Here is a 24235-nt window from a genome sequence, read left to right on the forward strand (position 1 = left end):
TAATACCATCTAAAGAAATGAATCCAGGTATTGTAGGATCCAACAATGCCAAGTATTTGATCTACATGAGAATCTACTCTGTACATCATAAATTCTCAGCAAAGTAATTGATCTTATGTAAAATCTAAGGATATTTCACTGATTATCATCAACTGGCAACAAGTGGAAGCAATCTGATCTTATGATCCTTCAATCGCATGCAGTTATTTCACATACACAATCATCCTTGCCAGGACTTTAAAGATCAGATGTCGATAAATTAAATCAAAAGATGATGATGATGATGATGATATAGAGCAGATTTGTATCTGCTTTCTGACCTCCCTTAATTGTGAGGACGAGAACAGTTTGAACACCAGCAGAAAACATGTATTAAGATCGGCAGCTGAAACACCTTCTTCTATACAGTGTGCCCATGAGACATTCTACATGAGAATCTTTCTCATGAAATAGAGTTTCTCATGTGCCTTGAAGAGCCAGAAGATTTGGCTTCTCCAGGTTTCACAGAGATAGGAGGGCTTTGTGAACTCCCAGATGTTTCAGAGCTTTTAATTGTCTCACCCTGTCCCTTCCCAACCCATAGCTTGTCAAAAATCCTCCTTGATCTAGATGGCAGGAGTAGTAAGCTACTACCTTTGTCCTTGACACTCTTCTTGTCGTCACCGTCCTGGCACTCATCAGCCTTTATCTTCATGCTCCCTAGTTGCTGCTTTAGACTGTCGTCATTCTCTGAGACTCTTCCCTCCCAATCTTCTTCCAAGATGGCTCGATTCATCGAACTGTCATGTGAAGTGTCATTGGTCGCTGCTGATGCACCCCCTGCCGCCTTTAACTGCTCGAAGAAAAGGACTTGGACGACCACACGGAGTGGCAGACGCTCGTTCTGTGCTGCATGAATGCTAGCTTCTGTTGAGAGCTTCTTGACATCCATCAGGCCACAGATCCTCTTTTTGTCTGCTTTTGTCATGTTTCGATGTTCCTGATATGTTCACAAGATCAGTACTTAATCGTTGGTAGCAAAAGCAGATGATAAGTAGATATAGTCGGAAGAAAGAAAGAAAGAAATGCTGTAATTCTACAAGAGTTATTAACAATTGAAGCTGATAGAATCAAATTTTACCCGATAATCATTTCAGGAACAAAGTGGTGGGAATATAAATGCAAAATTCAACATGAATCACTGTGAGAGGAAAAAGATTCTAAAAGTTCATTGTCATTACAATGTGATACGGTGCAAATACCGGAACAGGTAACATACAGGTAAATGCTTTTTATAAGAATCCAATAATAATGACAAGTTTTATGTGCAAAGCTCCTGTCAGGAACTCGAGTGTACTTAAACGAGTCATGAATTCAAGTAGGCAAAAGCTCTTAACATATAGTTAGAAGGCTCTCATAAGTGTACCGTTAAATAGATGTCGATGGCTGTGTATAATCCATCATGATCAGGTCTTGCTGCATCGGGAATGGACTCAGCAAGATCGACAAAGCTAGAAATCGACAAGTTTGAATCGCAGGCAATTTCAGCAAGATAACCATCGATCAATCTTCCTAACGCCAGCAAAGATATGTTTTCACTCTCATCAGCAATGTTCATGTCATGAGTGCTACCAACTTGCATCATGAATTTGCCAACAAGGATTTGCACCAGATGTACATCATATATTGTATCACCACTTGATTTTGCTGGAATCAGTAGGTCCTTAACAGATGCTTTGTGCAGCTGCATACTAATCCGATCTATAAGTTCTTCCTTTGATGGATCTCTAGCTCCGACCAAGATAACAACTTTCAACAATTTCAGGAGAAACCTGCATGAACACCCTGAGTACTTATCCGAAGGCAGTAGATAGATAATGGTTTCTACCAGAATCCTGTTCCTTTTCATGTAATCATCAGCAACCAGTGCATCATAAGAATCTGGCAACCATCTAACCGTATAGGCCTTGAGGGCCTCTCCGATCATGTCTGAAGACATCCTCCCTTTCGATTTCAGGGCGACCATCACTCGCTTGTAAAGATCAACATCCAGCTCACATATATCTTTGATCCACCAATCATTAGGAACTTGATGCATTCTTTTTTGGGTTTCAGTTATATCATCTGAGGCTGTCAATTTCCTGTCATAGGTATATGACCAAGTGACAGCAGCCGGTTCTACAGATGTTTTGGAAGTGATGCAGTCTATGCATCTTCCAACCACCTTAAGTTCCTCAGACCACGGTAGCATAGACTTTGTGGTCTGTAGAACAATAATAGAATCTTTCCAACTTCGTAACACGCTTGAGTTCAGAAAAACCTCAATTTTGTATATCAGATTCCCCTTCTCAACATCCTCAGTCATCTCGAGGTATTCTGCGGCACACCTAGACGCGACAACATTGTAGGCATTGAGCGTCACGGTCATGCCATAGCAAAATTTAGAACAAATCTCAAAGGTTTTTGGTCCACCAGGAAAATCATGCAAGTAGATTTCATCTGTGCCGCCTTCACCAGCCTTGAGTACCAACCCTTGTAATCGGTTGCTCTTGGATAAAAGAGGAAACTGCATTCAGAAATTGCAGTCCAAAATTTTCAGAACAGATGAGTAACTCGATCACCAGATACGGCATAAGTTGCCTCGGCATGTGCAAAGAAAAAAGATTAAAACATCTACAACAATCGACAATAACTATGTAGAAGGCATGAAAGTACTAAAATTAGGATAAAAGCAGATATATATTGTTTAGCATGTTATAAAAATAGTTCATGCTGATACACCCATTCTCCTCCTTTCATTTTTCTTCTTCATGAAGGATTGTAGTCTTACTTATATAATAAATTAAAATACAGGAAGTCACCTAAGCTGGTGAAAAATACCTGTGGGACAAGACTTAATGTTAATTACGTGACAGGTTTTTAGATTGCTTGACAGGGAAGAATCAAATATACTAAAAAGCAGCTAGATCGCTTGATGTGCCGATAGAAGAGCAGTAAATATAGCAATATAAGATTGTTCTTTCATGGACAAGAACCATAAGAAATGCTTAATGCATATTTTGAACAACACAATTACTAAAAAAGAGTTATTAATTTAATTTAATTGATATAAGGACAAGAATTGACCTTGTGCAAGAAAAATCTCACTTCGCCAACACGTACAATTACATCTGTTGGTAGCTCAGACACCACAAACCTGCATGAATCAATCATCAATCTAAAATTTTATACAAATATCGTGTCAAAAAAGAAATATAATTGTTGCGATCAAATCAAGTGAATTGGAAGTGATAGTAGGTCCGTGAAAGCAACAGACTTCCGTGAGGTTTTTCTAATAGAAATCATTTAATTCAAGTAGAGGTGTCTACGAAGCAAGTTAGGTTTGTTTTCCTCGGTCCTCCTCTCAACGATTGACCAACTGCTTCAGCAACTCTTTAAGCCCATAATATTCCGCTTTTGGATGCATAAACATGAACAAGAATTCGATTCAATCGCACTGCATCAAAAAAGCGGAACCTCAAACATTTAACAAAATCATTGGACATACACAAAATGTCAAATATGGGCAGCTTCATCCACTAATCTTAATCAGCTCACCTCATATCATCTCCAATTAAAGTCTGGAGTGGAACCTAAAAAGCACCCAAGAATCATCTAAAATGATAAATAAGAAAGTGGGCAAATGTAACTTAACAGAGTCGTTAAGACGATTAATGCAAAGATATATTTCATCGGACCTCCACTCGACAACCCAAGAAACATCAATACAAAGTCAAATTGAAGTTTCCTAATAGACTATATATATAACTTACTATTCCAATACACTTGATAAGCCAAAGACAGGAGGATCCTTCTCTGGCTTGCTCTAGACTACACATAGATTCAATTTGACCTTATACCATCAATTACCGAAACTCCATGCTAGATTATTGGTATGAAGGAGAGACAACCACAAGCTAAGATCAATACACCAACATATCATGAAAGTACACTCACTTTACTAGTTCTCACTATTGTTAGTCCCGCAAAGGCTGACAACTTGATGATGTTACTGTTTTATGGAGTAAGATCTATGAGCAAAGGCTCATGTAATCGCACTTAAGGAGCCAATCAAAGCAAACACAGCTGCTCCCCGGTACAGCTTAGTCATCGACCAGCTGATCTTCCTTACCGAAATCGAAGAGCACACAGATATCATTATTGGTAGAAATGAAAGGAGGGTGGAAGAAAGAACAGCAATTGCTGTTAGTGAAACATTTCCTACACCAAAATGCTGGACCAGCAAACCAAGTGGGATGTGGTCCAACGCCGACAAGGAGCCCCATTCTGAATGGGACTTGGAGACCTGTTTCGCATGGTTCTCCTCCACCTCTATTAGTAGTGCGATCACCATCACATCGGCCTCTCTTTCAGATCGCCCCGGTCCATCCATCACGTGGGAGTTGAAGCAAAATGTGGAGGGTATGTGTTCCTGCATCGTCGTCATGGGGTATGGGCAGTGCCGGGTCGGAGCACTGCCTGTCGCCTCTGACCGAGCGTGGATTTGTTGTTCTTGATGAAGCTGTCGCGATCCTTCTCCATTCCAATTCCCTCCGTCAACCGTGACAGCGGAACACCACCGCTTACGGCCACAAATCTATTTCAAGATTCAATAAGCAGGACGGATATCAGTTAATGTGAGATGGCACCAAGCGGCTGAGTCTTGAAGCAATTTAGGCAGCAGAAAAAAGAGCAGACCTGCATTTCCCAAAAGCTTTGATCTTTGGTGGAAGAGTTTCTCCTCTTCACCACCTTCATCCTCTTTGGTGGAGAAATAATTAGCCCCTACACGAACTATATTGTACAATCTGCCTAAAAAGAGAGAGAACGAGGAACAAGAGGGAACCAGATACGACTAAAGATCTCTCAGGGCACCTCCCAGTTTGCGCTCTACTTTCTCGTGTTCTTCTTCGCTGACTGCCGATCGCCTGACGTCTATAGGATGTTTCGAGGTGCTGCGATTGCAAAGTTACCCCAGCTTCTCATCCAGAACTACTCGGCAGTGATTCAGATCCACTGAATCCGAAAAAGCCATCGCCGTAGGTGAACGATATGGAAGACGAACACACAACTACGTCTAAAAAGCAACTCCTTAGCTGATCCAAACCGACAAAAGAAAGACCACGACAACGAAAAGAAGAAAAGATCGTAAAAATCCGAAAAAAGAAGCGATTTTGAGCAGACCCTCGATCACGAAGAAAGGGAAAGGCCAAACCTGATGTTGCCGCCGTCCGACTGGAAAGCATCCGGCTTGGAACCCAGCTTCATAAACTTCATCTTTACCACCAGCAGAAGCAACTCTCTCCCTCTCCTCGCCTCTCTCGCTCGCGCTCTCTCTCTCTCTCTCAACCTATAACGTATATGCTCTGCCAGTCTCCCCGAGCCTCCCGCTCTTGAATACCTATAGGACTACTCCTCCTACCTCCTCTCGATCTTCCCGCCTAGTTGTCACTCCAAAGTCTCTCTTTCTTCTCTCAAAACAGGGGAAGGTGAAGGAATTAATCCTACTTGGAATCACCGCTCCGCTACCGCTGTGCTCCCTCGATGGTGTGGGCTTCACGAAAGAAGGCAAAGAAGAAGAAGAAGAGGGAGGAGAGTATATCAGGAGGAGGTAAAAAATGGGTGTCGTCTACTGATGACGACGACGATGATGATGATGATGAGTGCTAGCTGCGTATCTCGCTGCTTCTTTTCTCTTCGTCTCCTTTTTATTACCTCCCCCTCTTCGCCTTTGCTTTCCTTTCGGCTCTCTTTACTGTCGCTCGTACTTATATATATGCGTATCTCTTCTCCTTCGCTTCCTTTTGGCTCCTTTACTGGTGTTGATATCATCCAGTATCCGTGGCTCTGCTTATTACTTGGAACTTCCGAAAGGCGAGCTGGCTCTGCGGCCACCTCCAAGCAGCTATTAAGCGAGCTGGCGTCGCTTTCGGCGGTGCGACGCTCTTCAGACCCCCAAACAAAGCAATCACAAATCCTGCTACCGCTCCCCCCCTCCCTCTCTCTCTCTCTCTCTCTTTGTACATACGAAGGAGAGGACTCGAAGCAAAAAGGTGGCGAGGGCGTGGTGGTGGTGACGGTGGTGGAGGGGTGAGGGACTGGGTGGGGGAAGTAGGACTACTGCTTACATGCTACATCTACATGCTAAACAAAACAGAGGCAACCACATAGCGTTGGACGATTCTTTGGGGGGGGGTGTCAACAGAGGCATTCATGGCAACGACATGCGAGTTCTTCTCACGGGAACACTCACCATTGGATGCTTCAAATGGTCAAAGCCTTAACTGCGGTTGGCTTATTTGTGGCATTTGAGGAAATATTTACACCATGCCAAAGTCAAACCACTGTTCTGGTGCTTGGATAAATGAAGAACCCAAAGATTCTCAGTGACAAGTTTGGCAAGAAGATTTTTCTTGGGATCATTTTCCAAATTTATAAATCAAATTGACTAAACATCAAATCAATCTAAAATCTTAACTTTATTAAATTATGAATCAAACTCAATATATATATATATATATATATATATATATATATATGTATGTATATATATCATTCTACCCTTTTCATTGTTGAGATACTATATATAATCAAACATTTTCAATCTTGGTATAAATATTCTCTAAACAATTAGGGACAATGGTAGAACAAATGATGAGTAATACAAAGCTGTCATCAATCATCCATACAACATATGACACAGGACTGCATCATCATCATAGTCCCCAATGGTCAGCACAAGAATGAGAAAGGGAAAGGAAGTGGTGCTCACACAAAAGTCAGGAGGAGAATAAGTGGCTCCTCCTATGACCAATCTTGATTCCTCCCAAGAGAATTATTCCAACAAAAACTCTACTACAAGTCCTCACAAATCTTCTCCATCATGGAGAGATCCTCCCACAGAAGCAAGTGTAGATATCCTCTTTGCCAAGTCACTTTCAGAAAGCTATGGTGACATGTGAGGCTAAGGAGGGCTTCTCAGTCACCACTGCATGCATCATCCTACCCTTCCCCTCCCTCTCCACAGCCTTTTACTATCATTACTATCATGTGGTGGTGAAGGCACGCCACCCATCTCCCATGTGTCGCAAAGCCTTCTGAGTCAGTGGTAAGATGAGATTTGGACCATCACATGTGGCCTTCGACATAACCAAAGTTGAGCTCCAATCATGGCTGGCTGCAGCTGATTGCCATGGTTTCTCACCATCATTCTACGGAAAGGTGGAAGGGAAGAAAGGAAAACAAGGTGAGAATCTTGGAAAAGTAGGTCACAAGTGGCTCTCATAAAGCATGGTGAAGATGGTCTCGCAGTAGTTCATAGCAGAAACCACTGATGAGAGCAGTGAGAGACACTGAAAAGCATATCTCCCCAACTCTCCGACAATGTATCCGCTCAGCTGCAAGCTGGTTGGATCTTGTTGTTTACTTTGTCCGAGATCGAAAGATAAGTCTGGTGGTACAGCTTCAGTGGTGATCGATTCCCCCAAAGCGATGGCCTCATACTGTGACTCCATATGTGAGCAATTGACTGTGGAAGAAGCCACTGTCAATGGTTGCTTGCAGCTGATGGAGAGAGAGAGAGAGAGAGAGAGAGAGAGAGAGAGAGAGAGAGGTGACGCTGAACACACACAGGCAAAGGTGAAAAGCACTTGACAATCATCAAGATGAGCCTTTGCATTCATAAAAATTGATGGAGAACTGTTCGATAGAAGGTTCACTTGTTGGTCATTGTGTGATTGCGACACTGATCATCAGCATCTGCAGAGCAAAGTATTAGTCTGGTCTACTCAGTGAGACAGTGGCCATCAATATCAAGCATAAATTATCTCTCTATCTTTTGCTAAAGCATTGTTTAGGCTCGAGTGGACTTCCAATACAAATTGATATCTTACTACTGTCTTTTCATTGCATATTGATACTCATTAAGATCATGTAGATCAAATGAGAGAAAAATGGAGTTATACGATTATATTTATTATGTTGTAGAATTATTCTGAATATAGATGTCTTTGTGTTGAAATTCCACTTGTGATGTGGCAATGAAACAAAACCAGGAAAGATAGAATAGACAGAGGTAATTCTCATGTTTTTTTTGTGTATATTTATGAAACCAATCAACAAAGGCAAAAAAAAAAAAAAACTGCAGCTTGTTCTATCTTTTGGGAAACAAAATCTGTCTTTTACTGTCATGGATGGTACACAAGAAATGGCACCAGCTTACCAGTCCTATTAAGATGAGTGCAATATAAAGTTACTTTTGCTGTGGAGTGAAAGTAAAAGATTTACTTTAAAGCTTTGAGATCAGATTTTTTTTTTCTGAAAAGAGCACTCTCTACACTGAGCCAAGAACAGAAATGAAAGAGACCTGTGATCATGCAGGCAAACATCAATCAGAAATTTAATTCAATTGTGGGAATAATTTTATCCAAAGAAAAGTCTGGTGGAATGAAGCAGAAAAAGCCATTTCAGAAGGAGAAATGCTTTGATTTCATGCATCATCCAAATTCATATGGACAGAGGTAGAAGATAAGGTAGCTTCTACCATGCTTGTTGTGCCTTTCAGATTGGTTCAATGCATGCTAAAGCAGCTTCTTTTTCAATGCTTGATAGCATGATGGCCTAACTCCCTAGATAAGAACAGGACAAGCTGTGTGCCAACTAATCCTAAATGGAGAGCATCAACCAGACATTTTGGCTCTCCATGAGGACATTGTGATCGACTCTGTTTGAGTCTTAACACTGTCTACATCTACCTTAATCTGCTGTTTGACTGGTGTAATCTAGAAGAAAGAATCAATGAAGATGGGGTAAATCACAGGCACACAAGGTATTGGAACCATCTCACATGACAACAGAAGGCATTAAACTGGGTGTTATCTTGACAAACACCAACAAGATCTGCACTGTTAGACCATGTAGGAACCAGTATAATGCTACCAGCTCCTATTGGATTTAGCCATGGAATGTACTAGTGTCACTCACATGCTTGATCCAAAGCCAATACTGGCTGGCTGGCAGTTTGCAGCCCAAGGCATAGCTCAAAGTTCTCACCTAATGATTGGTGTGGAAATGAGACCACACTTGTAAACCTTCTCTTGAAATGTGGTTCTTTACCCTCTTCTGTTTCAGCAGTAAGGCCAAAACAAGAATCATGCCCACATGCTCATGGATGCAAGTGCTCAGGATCTACTTCCAGCACCACTGGAAGCAGGGAAACAAATGGCTCAGTCCTGGGTTTTAGAGCCATCGGAGGCCATGGGGAGCATTTGGGACCAAGTGGTCCATGGTTCCACAGTCCCATCACCCCTTTTCAGAAAATGGATTCACATTCGGATGCCATCAAGAACTTACAGAGGACATGCTCAAAGTGTTGTCTGTACTTCTCATGCAAAGGTGACGGTGAACTGCGGGGGCAGTGCTGTGCGTCCGCAACAGTGTTAGTGTGTGCCTTCTTTGCCTGACTAATAGCAGTCGGAGGAGAGCCATCACTGTGATCTCACTCTTCTGTCCTTGGAGTTATTGCCTCCAGAGTGAACATTTACTTGGGGGAAACAAATACCACAGAAAAAGAAACCCCATGCTCAATTTCGAGCATGATCTTCCGGTGTAGATTGGAATTTTACTCAAACAGAGTTGTTCTCGATGTGTCCAGTTTTGCTTGTATCTATCTATCTTAAAGACACCTTTTGTTTTTCCTGTTGCCAAGGGAAGAATTCTCCCAACAATTACTTCTTATTATTTTTGCAAGTGAATTTTTTGTGTTCTCTAATTTAAGCTGAGATCTGAAATTAAATGGAAAAGAAATCTCCAAACTCACCATACAGTCAGTATCAATGGATGTTTCTGTACTAAAATCATTATATATTACCATGGAATGTCTCTTTTGGACTGTGTTCCTTTCAACCCTAATAGCAGTAGCTGCTGTTTGTGTGCATTATTACCATGCAATGTCTCTTTTGGACTGTGGTCCTTTCAACCCTAATAGCAGTAGACCTGTGTTTTTTCTCTCTTGTTTCACTTCACATTTGAAGCCTTTTGGTATGGAAAGTGTCTCGTGTTCCTTTCACTTCCAAGTCTCTCAACTTTTTCCTTCTCAGCCTTTTTTCATCTGTATCTATAAGCTTCATTTCATCTCTACATTATGTGATCTTGCACCATGGATTCTCAAAATCTTTGCACTCTCATCTGTCTCATCTTCTGTTTCCTTGCTTGCTGTCTCTCTCAGTCTGTTTTCCTCCTACATGTACCTTTCGAGAATGCTTCAGGCATTGCTATGTGCTAGCAAAAAGGAAAGTGCAGGCTAGAGAAATACCAGAGCAAGAAGAAGACAATTGAAGAACAGAAAATTAATCAACAAATAAAATTTCCAGGGCCATAAATTTAAGCCTTTCCGAGGATTCCAGCTCCAACAGGATTGTGATCATTAACTCTGTCACTGTGATGCTTTATATAGTGGAAAAGGATAGAAGAACTAAAAGATTTGACAAAAGGAAAAGATCCTACGAAGAACTACAAAAAGGGTGCAGGAGAGCGTAACATAAGGGCTACCTCACAACAGTGACTGCTCGCAGTTCACAACTCAGTCCCCACAGTGTCAAAAGGTCTCCGCAAGGATACATTGAACTGCTACATCAACACAGCCCCTCTGCCTTTACCCCTCTGCAAGCTTTCCGAGTCTCCAAGCTGGTGTTCCCATGGTCCTTTTGAACTGGGAAAGCTTGTGGTCCTCCATGTATGGGGAGATTGTGATGTTGTTCACAGTCAGATGAGTTGTTACATCAGCAAAGCTTCTTCCTTTCCACCTTTCCCTCGACTTCTTGTGCTTCAAGCTACTGGAAATAGGTTTCGTTGTCTAAAAGAACAGGAAAACTATGGCCCTCACCTCACCTCACCTCACCAAGTTGATGTTTTGCTTGCATCTGCTACATAACAAGCTAATTCTGGAGCTGAGAGCTGAACAAAATGCAGTCAGAAACTTGGAGAGTAAATGGGAAGAAGACGAGGGATGCTGAAAATAAAAGAAAAAAAGAAGACCATTCTTAGATCGATTATTTTGATCCTTTAAGACATGCTCTAAGATAATTTGCATGAATATTTCATGTGACTTTTGAGTGGATAGGTCACATGGATTTGCATGATTGAATTATGATGGTAGAGTGCTCATGCACTTGTCATCGGATGACCAGACCCTTCAGTTAGGTACTGGACAATTACATTTCGAATTCCATTAGACTGCATCACCATCAATGACATGGATGATGCTGAATTGATCTTTCACAGTCTAGCAGAAACTACAACTCGTAGCAACATATAATCTCACTATCTATGTTGCTGGTTTTGGTGCAGAATTCTGCCTCTTCCACTCCTAAGATTGACAGTTCTATTCATGGTTGCATGAGCTAAGAGCAGCTCAGCTTAAAAGTGTGGGCTACTTCATATGCATCAAAGCTCTCTTTTGCTTTGAACACAAGTGACACTGAGTCTGAAACTGAGGAGGGTGAAACCAATCTATGCATACATTAGATTGATTTCATGGGAACCACTTGGATTTTGAGACACAAGAGGCTGAGGAAGTCCCCAAGTACTAGATTGCCTGAGTCATGTGCCAGAGAATAATGAAGTGAGCAGATGTGCCAAGAACTCATGGTTACTTGAACAGTGGGCAAGATTGACACACATTTGCATTAACTTTTAGCTAGAATAGCAGGAGGGTCTTCTGAGTTCTTCTGAGGACTCATGAATGCATGCTTTGAATAGGTTGGTGCCTATGTGATGAAATATTTTCTGATAACTAGAAATTAAAGATTAGATCTCAGAACTTTACTATCAATGGTCAAAGTCTTTTCCAGCTAAGTCAGCTGCTGACATCTTCGAATCAAATGTTGATATTCTTCTAGCTAATGTTTTAGATATAAATTTACTGACATAAGATTTGAAACTTCAAATAAGTGGGTGTGATACAACATAGACTTTGTTCAACAAAATCTAATTGTGTTCTATTCTACTATAGGTGGTGTTTGAGGAAATGGGCCTATGTGGCTGCCAACCCAACCTCCTTATCACAATCTCCTTATGCAGCTTCACAATCTCCTCATCATCACAAATCTTTAGCTTCTTTAGAAAGGTCACACAATGCATGGGATCTTCATTTGTGCAGATTGGCACAATGCTGAGAAGCAAGTTCAGAAGGCCCTAATCAAATCACATGACTCTATTTGGTTTACTTGGGGGAGAATCGTTGGGACATTAATTGGGGTTATATGAGTTACTTTGAGTAGGTAGCAATCTAGTGCTTACCTACCTAATGTCACTCACTGTCTGTTTGTGGACTAGCAACTTATGATGAATTATTAACGCTGTTGTTTATGATGCATAATCCTAAATAAGTATGGAGAGTTTAGACTTATGATTCGCACTTAGCACAAGACTTAGCTACGTAAGGTATTGTTTGATGATATGGCATGATTTATTAGAGGTATCGACCTATATATGATTCATGATATATATATCCTAATACATGACCCACATCGTGTAGTCTACGCTATTGGCCTCGTTAGTTATGATCATGATCCATACTCTATATATATAATACTTGAATGGTACTTGTAATATTGACCTACATTCTTACTTATGCATCAATGTTATCTTGCATATGCAATATGTGTTCTCTTTATCTACATTAGCTCATTCCGTTAGGGTAATAACTCTCTATCTAGTATCATTACTAATATCGCATATGCGATATTAGTTGTTATATGACTAATATATCATATGCACAGTTAATTCATTATGATATTTGATTAACATGTTATTAGTAACTTTTTCTTTGATCTTTATTCCGTGTTGGGTATTTGTGCTCATCCAAAACTACTTTTGCAAACTACAGTATAGATTGTTTCAAGATAGTATGGTAGTAGTCTCAAGTTACTGGAAGAGAATCCAAGATGAGGTGATAAATGTGATGATTGTTTATGAGATTATATTAGAAAAATATTTATATATATAGTTTGATATAATAAATTTTTGAAGAGAAGTTGATGACTTTCTCGAAATATTAGTTAATTCCTTCGGGAGGGTGACAGATGAATATGACATCTTGAAGAGGTGCACAACTCGAACAGGATGGGGAAGAAGAGGAAGATTAATATTGGATACTTGTAAGAGTCCTGTGAAACATGTAGTGTGATACATTTAGTGACTACAGTGAGTTTTTTTATTCTTTTCGTTCCATTTAAGCATGATAGAATTGAGCCCTAAACTGTATCAGTCTTATTTTTGTTTCTAAAGGGAAAATAACTTGTATGTATTCAAAAACTGAGCAGCTTTACAAAAACTAGCATCTTTTATGTGCTATAATTTGGATCTAATCTAATTTTATTTTAGTCTACGAACTCCTCCGAGTATTATTTAAACTATATGAAAACTATGTAAGGGCACTCTTGACAATGTTTCTTCGAAGCTTAAGTTAGTCGACAAGTCAGACAAGTGAGTGTACAATATCTTGAGACGTACTTGTGCATCCCTTTTTGTAGTGGGTGTACGAGACTATTATGTTTGCCTATTATGTAGTTCGTGCAATAATGGAAGCATGGAGTTATGTCACAATTGTCATTAGCCCACGTTGAACTTGGAATTATAGAACTCTTCTTCACATGGCGTTCATCAAGCATAACCAATCGGCTTTACTCTGTGGGGAGTTTGTATGATGTTGAGGTGGTGATGAGTGGTTGGTCAGATGGCTCCGTCATATCATTCAAGTGACTCTCATTGGTCCATCACATGGAGCTGATGTATATCCTTTAGTGGAACTAACTCATAGACTAAATGGCTTTATCATGTCAGTCACATAGAGATGAGATATCGAGATGGTGCTGATGTGTTAAGCCCATATAGCTGGCATATCAGATATGTCATTTTCACCATAATATATTTGTCTCCCCATCCACCCTACGTTGATACTTGCTCCTCACACTTATTTGTAACTCGGATAATAACTTTGGCTTCGACCAATTAACAACTAAAAGTTCACGATGTTATCATTTTCAACCTTCTCCTCCAACACCTTGGGCTTAAATTGGTTATTGTTTCATCACTACCTTCCATATTGACGGCAAGAGTTTCATTCTCAAAAGGAGTTGAATAAGTTATTTTGATAAAGGCTCTACCACCTATATGGCGAAGTCCTTTGACTCAAATTATGTAGTGTCAATCTTCGACCTAAAAATATTATGGGAGGTCTATCACATATCGATCGAGTTTGATTTGGTATTTGCTTGATCGGGTGACTAACCTTATAAGTCACATCATATGTTTTGGCTTCGCTTTCCCCTTCATCCATTTTTTATTGAGTCTTTCAATTCATAAAAGTTCTCACTCACCTAGACAGTATCAAATTAGTTCACATGCAAAAACCATGTTCGTTTGCGTTGGCCTCCTGCGAGTCCCGCTTCGAACATGTGGTTTGCCATCGATCACGGAGCAACCACGTATCATCAACAACAGGTTGCGATCAAACAGATGTTAGAATATTTCAGATGGATGCATCGCTCGGAACTCGGACAAAGAAAATTCAGCATTACAAGGTTAAATCTTAAGTGGATGCATCCCTGAGGGCTGAGATTAGTGAAAACATAATCATCATGGATCACAAATTATATCAGTGATTAGTGAAAAAGTATCCAAATAAACACCTTTGTTGCATGGGTTCAAACTTAGCTCTCATTTCTTGCAGCTTCTCTTTTTTCTTCCCCACAGGGGTAACAAAAATTACATGTGGGGAGAACACAGCTCAGCTCAGCCTTTGTAAGACAGAAAAAAAAGAAGGGGGAAGAGAAGAGAGAATGAATGAGCACGCAGAAAGAGAAAAATAAAAACAATCACTCAGGCCCATAAGTTGTGGTTATATCTAGCATCTAAGTTGTTAGCCAGAAAGAGCATTGCACACCATGGTCTTCAGGAGTATCTCAAAATTGCATGGTTGGCTGGCTACTCCAGCTTAAGAGCATCTTGCCTTTGTTGTATGAGATGCGTTCCGAGGCTGGACTCGTGCACCTGTGTCATGGAAATTTATCAGCTACATGCAAAGGAAAAAAAAAAAAAAAAAGCACATAATATGATACGACAAACCAACATAAGCAACTCCAATTTACGAAATTTAAAGAAGAAAAAAAATGTTTGTTCCCATTGGTCTGATTCCTGGCAGTCTAAAGGGTAAACCAGTAAGCTACATAATTTATAGAGGAGGTTTGTTTTCTGGAATTGAATTCAGAGGTGCAGAATTCAACAGTCTAAAGGGTAAAACAGTAACCAACCCGTTGTTTTCTTACTTTGAACTCGGACAAACAATAATAGACCAACTTGACGACACTCTTTTTCTATTTATAAAACAAGATAGATTAAAAGGAAAACAAAATCAAGAACATTAGAAATTTTCACATTCACAATTAGTAGAGAAACAAAGTATCTTTATATATATATATATATATATATATATATATATATATATATATATATATATGTGTGTGTGTGTGTGGTAAAGGCGAGCATACACACAAGGCATGTTAGAGGAGGATCAAACCCTCCTGACATCAATCATATAGCTCCATGTGCTGTAAAGTCACTTTTCCTATATTTGCTACTGCAGAAAAATGTCAAGAATGATTAAAATTTAAGCTTCAACCTTGCACCGTAACTTCATTCTAAGAGGATCCATGTGCTGGTTGTAAACCCTGTATACGTCTATGAAATGCAAGTAGAACTATAAAGTAAAAAAAAAGTTGTTTGCACAACTGTAAGAGGTAATTTATCCAACCAATGTAAATTTTCAGTATATATTTGATTCAACAGTGGCCAATATAAATTTCAGATTTTCTTAGTTTAAACTGATATATAAATTTTTGATTAGACCATTTTCTAGTAGGTGAACAGCTTTTAAGCCCCATAAACCAGCTCTTGGAAGCCCTCCCAATTAATGCAATTGGTAAAGCCCCTTCAAACGTCTACCTGAGCATATAAAATCCACTTTAAATATTTGAAGACCATAGTTACAGCAAATAAATGATTACGGGTCTGCTGCTTGAACAAATTCCCCTTGACTTAAAATGTTCATAATGTAATATAGGAGCTGATATCATAAAATTTTAATTACTTCAAGAAGCTAACTCTTACAAAATTGGAAAAAAAAGAAAAGATAACAAGTATCGATTGCTCAGTCCAATAGAGGTTCCCATAGAACTACCCACTTATATTCCTTTCAGAATTGGGAAATTTTGAATCAGTCTCAACCATTCATAGATCTAACAGATAACAACTTAAAATACAATATTAAATATGTCATTTGTTTCCATTATGTCATGCATTTACTTCTTTCGGTTAAAGAGGAGAATACAATAACTAGTCAAGTGAGTTGGTTGATCACATACATTGTCAGTGTCACAGAGAATTAATTAGAGAATCTGATGCACAAAGACTTCCATAAAACAATTTCCTATTTAACAATTAGACAATTGATACTCCACTGTATTTATAATTGTTGAATCTTCAGTGATTATATTTATCTCTAAGTTAAACTAGAGATAAATGAGTTCTTGATCATAGGACTTGTAAATTGTTATATTTTTATATTCAGACCTTCAAACGGCCAACTCAGAAAATAGAATAAGTTATTACTGGTTCACCAATCTTTAACTTCTTGGATATTAATCTTCATGAGATGCTTAAAGCATAACTTTCTTATAGAGTATTTATTAGTAAAGAACTTGAATATTCTCGAGTTCTAGGTGCGCCTCTACATTAATTCACAGGTATACAGGCATGGACGATGAGTAGATGATGATGACAATGTCTATAGCCCATATTTCATAATAATATAGGTATTCATGTTTCTTCAAACTTGAGAAATAGTAATTTGTACATGCACTATTAGTATGGCTTAGTATCCTACCTGCATTGCTGCTGTTGTAGCTAGCAACTCTCTACACTCATCAAGCAGGGCTCTTTCTCTTGCTACAACAAATGAAAGCTCAGAAATCAGAGACATCATGCCATCAACCTGTGGATCACGGTACCAGGTATCATCAGCTCATTTTCAAAGCCAAAAGAACCTTCAATAATTCTTCAACTACTTGTTGTATAGACATGGTTAACAAAAAAGAAGTTAAATCAGAGACACTTTTAGATATATAGCAGGTATATTTTCTCGTCACATACCATATGGAGGAGAAAATGTTAAATATCAATCAAAGCAAGTAAAAAAAATTAGAAATTTCTGGTACGGCAGCAAATAATCAAGTTTTCCTTATTTAATACTAATACTAGTAGCCATCCAATATCCTATCAGACCAGTATGTACTGTTGGGTATTATATGATATGTCAAGTGACCGATACATACTGAAAATGTATAGTAGTATATCAATAGTGATCAGTATACTGGTAATACTGGTTTGCTATGGCCCATGACATTTCAAACTATGCCTTATGGGCATTGAACAAGCTTTTATCATTCTAGAAAACAACATTATCATCCTTAGCAGATAAATATAAAGCAATTAAGCCTCCAGAATACTTCATTGATCACAGAGTAAAAGTAACGTAGGAAAACCTTGAAGCAGAATATAATGTCATATTAAGGAATGCTTGCTTTATTCCAAAACTAGAGTTCAACATTTTCTACAAATAGCAAATGCATTTAAATTGGTGCTAGTTAATTACTAAACATATAATTTGGTGATTATTGCACTTAAAGATTTGAATAGACAATATTAGATACCAAAATGCCAATGGAAATATAAACTCATGTTTCAGGCGAGTTTCACAACGGTTTAACTGAAAGAGAATTCCAATTAAAGAAGGTACAAGAAATTAAAGAGTTAACAAGATCAACAGTTGTGGTATAAAAGCCTTCAGTCACATTAAAGAATGTGGTCCTCAATAAAAAATCAAGGAAATGTAATACAACCATCTCCAAAACATATGGGACAGAATGCATTTCCGGATAATACCAAGAAAGTCAGTCATGTGTTGCTCCTAAAGCATTTCCAAGCATTTTCATGCTAGATAAAGATGAGTGAAACAAAAACACATGTAGTATTCTGCAACTAATCTAACCTTTGAGAGCAAATGACAAATTGAAGAACCCATTGCTTGCATTACATCAACTGCCGAACTAACAGCATTCTTCATAGAAAGCACATCTGCCTGAAGACACAAAGAGGTGAGCAATTCCTAAAAAGATTTTTTTAACTCTTTCACATTCACACATGTAAACTACCCATGCTGCATGATTAAAAGTAATGCCATCAACTTTCATATTTGCATACCCTTGCCCCTCCTGTAACAGGAAGCCGAAGTGTGCTTGCCTTAAGAACTTCAGCTGCTCCCGATAAAGAGCTACAGTGTTCCCTTTCCAGAGCAACCCAATGGTTAAGATATGCAATCTACAAAATTGTAGCATAAAAACCACTGGTTGAGCTTTGCAATGAAAATTTTAACAGATTTCTTGCGACAAAAATTAACCACAAAAAGATAAGAGCCACAAAGAAGTTACTGGATATTACACATAGTGAATTGGTTCTGACAAGCTTTAAAGAAATATAGCAAACCCCTTAGAGTTTGGTCCTCTAGTGATTCTCTTAAGGTATAAAATAAAAGCACAAAAGTTCAATATAGACAAAAAAATTGGATACTTATTTGTGTTGTTTGTGTAATACCAATGTCGTCCCACATCAGGGGTTGTATGAATTGTATAAGGCAAAGAAAGTATCATAAATGCCTCCTAGAATTCTTTGGACTAATCTTTTGTACTGTATATTTGTTGGAATGGCATCAAACACTCACATCACAATCCATAAAATTCATCTAGTTGATCCTTAAATTGGGAACAAATTGAAACCTGGCATAGGTATGTGCAGTGGGAGGTCCATTAATCTATAGTGCTTAATATCTTCAAGAAATGATAAGGCCTACAACTACATGTAAGGAAATTAAACCAACAAAAGAATTAAACTGTTAATCCAGAATGCATGAATTCATTTAGTAGAGCTGCACATGTCTGCCATGTGGACCACAAATGGGTGACCGAATGCAGGTGTAAGTTGGCTTCACCTACAGATGTATGCAGGCTTATCATTCCTCAATATCTTATGCTGCTTCACGAAAAAATAAAGCATATTCTCAATATCTTATACTGCTTCAGAAAGAATAAAGCAAATCTTTCAAAATTGAGATAATATTTCAGTAGTATAATCATAAATATCTGAGAGATCAATCCAGAAGAGTGCAACATAAATTTACATGTAGAAGACAATCTTTGCCTGGTCATGATTACAAAAAGAATCTGTATGCTTGAAACAGACATGATATCATAATTGTGGCCATGTAACAAATTATATAATAGTCGTGGGCATGTAACAAATTAGTGCACTTTGCAGATTCTAAAAGAATCTGTGTGTGGGTGCATAAGAATATTGAAGCACATAATTTGCAGCATAGAGTTCCATTCTTCCATTCAGGCCACAGGATAGCAGCCTAAAAGCACAAATGGATGACTTTCTTGCACCATTCTCCACCAATCCATTTATACTTTACATTTTATATAACCTAAGTAGTAAAATCACATATGGTTAGTTTTTTAGACAGTGAGAATTGCCATGTTCTTTAAAATTTTGAAGACAAATAAGAAAAGTAGTTGATCTACTTGATCACAGAATAAGAAAATACAACAAAAATTTAAAAGGAAAAAGTAAAAGACAAAACTGTAGCAAGCTTCAGCGGGTGTAGCAGAAGGGATATGTCAAAACATAGCTTACTTGTTCATTCAAAATTGTGCTCATCTTTGACTCTTGTCTCAGGTGCTGCATTGCAATCCTTTTTATAATGACAGAATCACGCAACTTCAAGATGGTATGCCACATGTTGTAAAGGATTTTCTGTGTTGCAAAATAAAAAAATCAAGTTACCACTGCGATTGCTATTGAGTTTAGTAAACAAAATTTCAGAATAAAATGAGATAATCATGTTATTTATGCAATTGCTATTGAATTTAATAGAAAAGAATCCAGAAGGGTGCTTTAGTGCTGCAACAATCAAGCAGAGAATGATGAAGAACTTCATGGACAACACATCAAAGTCTAATCTTGAGGAAATTCTAACTTGACCTCCCAACAAACCACTTTTGTTTTATGACTTAACACTAGACCAAACAAAAAAGTGCATAGATTTTATTCCAAGAACATGAAGCATGTTGGAGAAAGCAACACCTTCAGCAGGATACAGCTCTAACAAAAATTTACTGCCACAAAACAACATGAATTCTAAAATGATGAATTGACTAACAGTCTAAACCACTATTCAGTAGAATATCTGAAGATGCATTTAAACTGCAATAGATCAAAATTTTACCTCTGCCCTCATTTTCTGAATAGATAGTTGTTCTTCTGCTTGGGCATTAACAAAGTGCCATTGTGAAGCTGCATTATATATCAGTCTCAGCTGATGACCATCTTCTACATGGTTTGGTATCTTCTTTCCTTTTCGTGCATCAGCAATATAATTAAGTGCAGAGGATGTAGCACCTGCTCGAATCATTGTACTGCCAGATGATGAGATAGGAGTTGATGGTCTTGTCCGTGATGGACTTAGCATGCCCCTAGAATTAGATGATGGTGTCGACAAAACCCTGTTTGGTGATGAGGGCCGTTGTGGAACTTGGGATACGCCCCTAGAGTTAGATGATGGTGTCAACAAAGCCCTGTTTGGTGATGCAGGACGTTGTGAAAATGGGGATATGCCCCTTGAGTTGGATGATGTTGTCGACAATGCCCTGTTTGGTGATGCAGGACGTTGAGAAACTGGGGATGGTAATGACTGAGTCCTACTTGGGCGTGTCACAGATGATGATCTGCCTGATGCTTGTGAAGTTGAATTTTCGCCAGATTTCACATCTAGCTCTACTCTTTTACTTCCGTCAATAGCCAACTGCCTTGCCACCTCACTAACCGATTGCTGGAGACCTCTGGCTGAACCATCAGATGTGGGCATTCTCTTTGGTGAAGCCCCTCTTGTTGAAACTGGCGAGGAGGCAGATCTAGTGGCCTTGTCATTAGTGAGATCTACACTCCTCGACAAGCCATTTGCAGACACTCTTCCCCCTAAAATACCAGGCCACCGGTGTTGATTTATGATCTTTGCATTCAAGTTTTCCAGCGACCTAGAATTCTCTGATTGCTCAATTGTGTTCCTCCCCCTGAGGGGAGTCTTTTTCCTCTCGGTCTCCTTGTTGGCCGAAGTCTTTGTTAATTGATCCGTGGAACCAGCAAGAACCACCTTTTCCCTTTTACTGGCAGAAACCGAGGTAGATTCTGACTGGAAACTGGAAGACAGGCTCCGCATTGACGGCCACAAGCCATCAGGAGCCCTGCTGCTGAACAATCTCCGCGTACCATTACGTGCTTCAGTCACCGTATCCCGCACCGGTGTCGTTGGCCTGGAAGATGGAGAGGAGGGTGTCGAAGGCCTAGAAGATGTGGAAAAAGGCTCCGAAACCTTTGCCGGAGTAGATGGTCTTCTCCTCTCGGCCGATTGCGCTCGCTTAGGGAGGGACGTTTCCTGCGCTTGAGACGTACGACCGGTGACAGGAGACGCGGATCGCCTCGGTTTACTAGGGGCGGAAGCCGGAGTAGACGAGATCCCTGACTTGTACCTAGATGTGGCATCTCTGGTCCGGGGCTTCCCTGAGGCAGGGAAGGCATTGTTCTTCTCAGACGGAACTAACGGCCGCCTCCGATGATCTTCCGCCTGTGCTGTCTTCTGTTGAGGAGCAGGCCCCGGCGGCTCGATTATACATACATCCATCGTCCAATCCCCCCAAATCAAGCTACATTGACAAGTTGTTCGAAATTGAAACCACTTCTCGCTGCCAAGAGCTCCAAGAATCTGCCACAAATCGGTAAAATCAAGAGCGGAAAAGCAGATACCCAGAACAGAAGAGCAGATATAAAAAGGAAGCTTCTTTTAAAAACAATGATGAGTAAAGATGACCAAAAGCAAGGAGAATCGGGAAATACAGCGTCGATTCATCCCCCGAGTTCATCTCAAGATACCAAATTGAGGCAGATCGGAGCGAGATGCTTCAGCAATGGCCATCGGAGGGTGTCACCATTGGGCGAGGACGAAGGCGGGGGGCGGATTGGAGGACATCAGAAGACCACTGGCGCAGGACGTGGGTGGGTGGTGATAACCGAAGTAGGGTCATGTTTATTGGAATTGTTATTAGGATTTGGTGGCCTGGTGGTTCCTCTTCTGTCCTCCTCACGGGAGTGCCATGGTCGGGTGGGTTTCCCTTCCCAAAGGCCCCTTCGTTCCAAGGAGATAAAGAAAAGTGGGGAGTCAAGGAGATGGAATTAAACGGGTGGGTGGGCCGAGTGGCGACGAGTCGCTTTGTTCTTTAACCGGATGAGGGTAAAACCGCCGCAGTAAAAGCGACGGCCACAAGATTAAACAGCAGACATTTTTACAAACGGGTCGAGGGCGACGGCGACTCGAGGGAATGGAAGGCACATTTGATCCAGCTCCGGGGCGGATACGGAAAGATTCCAGGTTTCTGGTGGCCACCATAGAGATCCACGCGCTGAGACGTCAAAGCAAATAGAAAACGCGCTACAAACAAGACAACGCAGTAATTTTATTCGCAACCACGGCGACTTGAGCTCAAACATTTGTAAGCTTCGGTTACGACAAATCACCGAAATCGATGAAGAGGTCGTCGAGAAAGGACGCAGTAAATGGCGAAAAACAAAACTGATTTTTGACAAAGGAATGAACAAATACAGAAGATTAATTTGCGAAAATTAGGGTTGAGAAGAAGAGGAAACATATAATTTACGAACGACACACAAGAAATCTTTGGATTCCAAACTTTTCATTTTGGCATACAATTAGAGCAGCGGTACCAGCGATCAAAAATGCGGGTTTTTTCTATTTTTTGGCAGGTTAGGAACAGAAAGAACGGGGGGAAGCGTCTGACCTCGGGAATCGCAAGCGGATTCGCTCCTCCCAGCGAGTGATCGATCGGGACACGGATCTCGCGGAAGAGAACAGCGACAAGCAGAACAGGGTGTGATTCCCACGACGAAGCCCTAATCTCGCCGCCGCCGCCACGACTGCTTCGCGACCGGGGGAACTCGTCGAACGAACGGGATGATTTGTTCTGCTCCCCGAGCGTGGCGAAACGTACTTGATGATCAAATGACTTATTTCACGCGGCCAATTTCGCCCCGCCCGGTGATTGGTGCGAAGCTAGGAGATCGTGGGGGACCCATCAGGTAGGCAACCGAGGGGTCGAGAAACGGGTGAGGAAAGTGTCGCTCCGATATTACAACGGGTTTTCCGGTTGAGAAAGGCAGTTGATGAAAGCGCGGCGGTTTGTCTTTCTAATAACATTATAATAACCACAACAACGGCTTTTTACCTCTCTTTTTGACCGGGCGGTGCAGTTACCGTTACTAGCAATTGCACCACTAATTTTTCATATATATAAAACATTTAATTCCTATTTGAAATAATAAAATACAAACAAGAGGTATCTGACAATAATATATTATATTATACTTGAAGCACTCTTTGCATTTGATTAATACCCTTCCAATTGATACTGATACGATTTTAAAATTGACGGTTTCAGTTTTAGGCTTTTAAGGATCCAAATCGAAGCAGATTTCGATTAATTTTATTTTTAAAAAAAATTAATTAAAATATAATTTAAAGCAACAAAAATTCATAATTTGATTTCAAAATTTTGATAAAGTTTCACTTAGTTGATGTATTTTTCATACGTTTAATGATATAAAATTAAATATCTAAAAAAATTAATCATTGATAATTTAATTATTTTAATTCAATCGATTTGAATCGATATCAAAGTAGGATCATCAATTTTGATTACGATTTTAATTTCAATTCTAGGCCATTTGAATCGAAAATGAATAGTCGAGGTAAATTATGTAAGTATAAAATTTATGATATGTTATATATGATGCAAAAAAACTTTTATGATATGATTGAAATCAAATAACATTAGATCGGTATTTACGATATATACCTTTAGATGTCATCTTAAAAGGATCTCTGTGTGATATGGGCACCGTCTTTAGATCCAAAAATCACTACGGAGAACTAGACTCTCCTTCTCCTCATCCAAAAACCGCTGTCAATCTACAAAAA

General features: G+C 39.6%; 2 protein-coding genes across 13 annotated transcripts; both read right to left on the bottom strand.

Annotated features, from left to right (window-relative positions):
- Window positions 1-163: 163 nt before the first annotated feature.
- On the bottom strand, window positions 164-6271 carry LOC103976917 (BTB/POZ domain-containing protein NPY1). Of its 10 annotated transcripts, XM_065098311.1 has the most exons (6): window positions 5234-6270; window positions 4717-5095; window positions 3976-4615; window positions 3106-3175; window positions 1406-2545; window positions 164-979 (listed from the first exon to the last, which is right to left on the bottom strand). In XM_065098311.1, exons 5-6 carry the CDS (start codon window positions 2405-2407, stop codon window positions 443-445), a joined length of 1539 nt encoding a protein of 512 aa, XP_064954383.1. In that variant the 5' UTR covers window positions 2408-2545; window positions 3106-3175; window positions 3976-4615; window positions 4717-5095; window positions 5234-6270; the 3' UTR covers window positions 164-442. The 10 variants fall into 10 exon arrangements, with proteins under 10 accessions (XP_064954383.1, XP_064954380.1, XP_064954379.1 ...); XM_065098308.1 differs by having other exon boundaries at window positions 3106-4615; window positions 4717-4973; window positions 5234-6271; XM_065098307.1 differs by having other exon boundaries at window positions 3106-4615; window positions 4717-5034; window positions 5234-6271.
- An 8387-nt stretch (window positions 6272-14658) lies between these two features.
- Window positions 14659-23207, bottom strand: LOC103976916 (AUGMIN subunit 8). 3 transcript variants are annotated; one of them, XM_009392272.3, is made up of 7 exons: window positions 23040-23207; window positions 20417-21949; window positions 19825-19944; window positions 18337-18453; window positions 18125-18214; window positions 16961-17068; window positions 14659-15069 (listed from the first exon to the last, which is right to left on the bottom strand). In XM_009392272.3, the coding sequence occupies exons 2-7, from the start codon at window positions 21866-21868 to the stop codon at window positions 15004-15006; spliced, it is 1953 nt and encodes a 650-aa protein (XP_009390547.2). In that variant the 5' UTR covers window positions 21869-21949; window positions 23040-23207; the 3' UTR covers window positions 14659-15003. The 3 variants fall into 3 exon arrangements, with proteins under 3 accessions (XP_009390547.2, XP_009390546.2, XP_009390545.2); XM_009392271.3 differs by lacking the exon at window positions 23040-23207 and adding an exon at window positions 22117-22479; XM_009392270.3 differs by lacking the exon at window positions 23040-23207 and adding an exon at window positions 22081-22476.
- Between the last annotated feature and the right edge of the window lie 1028 nt (window positions 23208-24235).

This window comes from Musa acuminata, chromosome BXJ2-3, assembly GCF_036884655.1.
Source record: "Musa acuminata AAA Group cultivar baxijiao chromosome BXJ2-3, Cavendish_Baxijiao_AAA, whole genome shotgun sequence".
Taxonomy (NCBI): domain Eukaryota; kingdom Viridiplantae; phylum Streptophyta; class Magnoliopsida; order Zingiberales; family Musaceae; genus Musa; species Musa acuminata.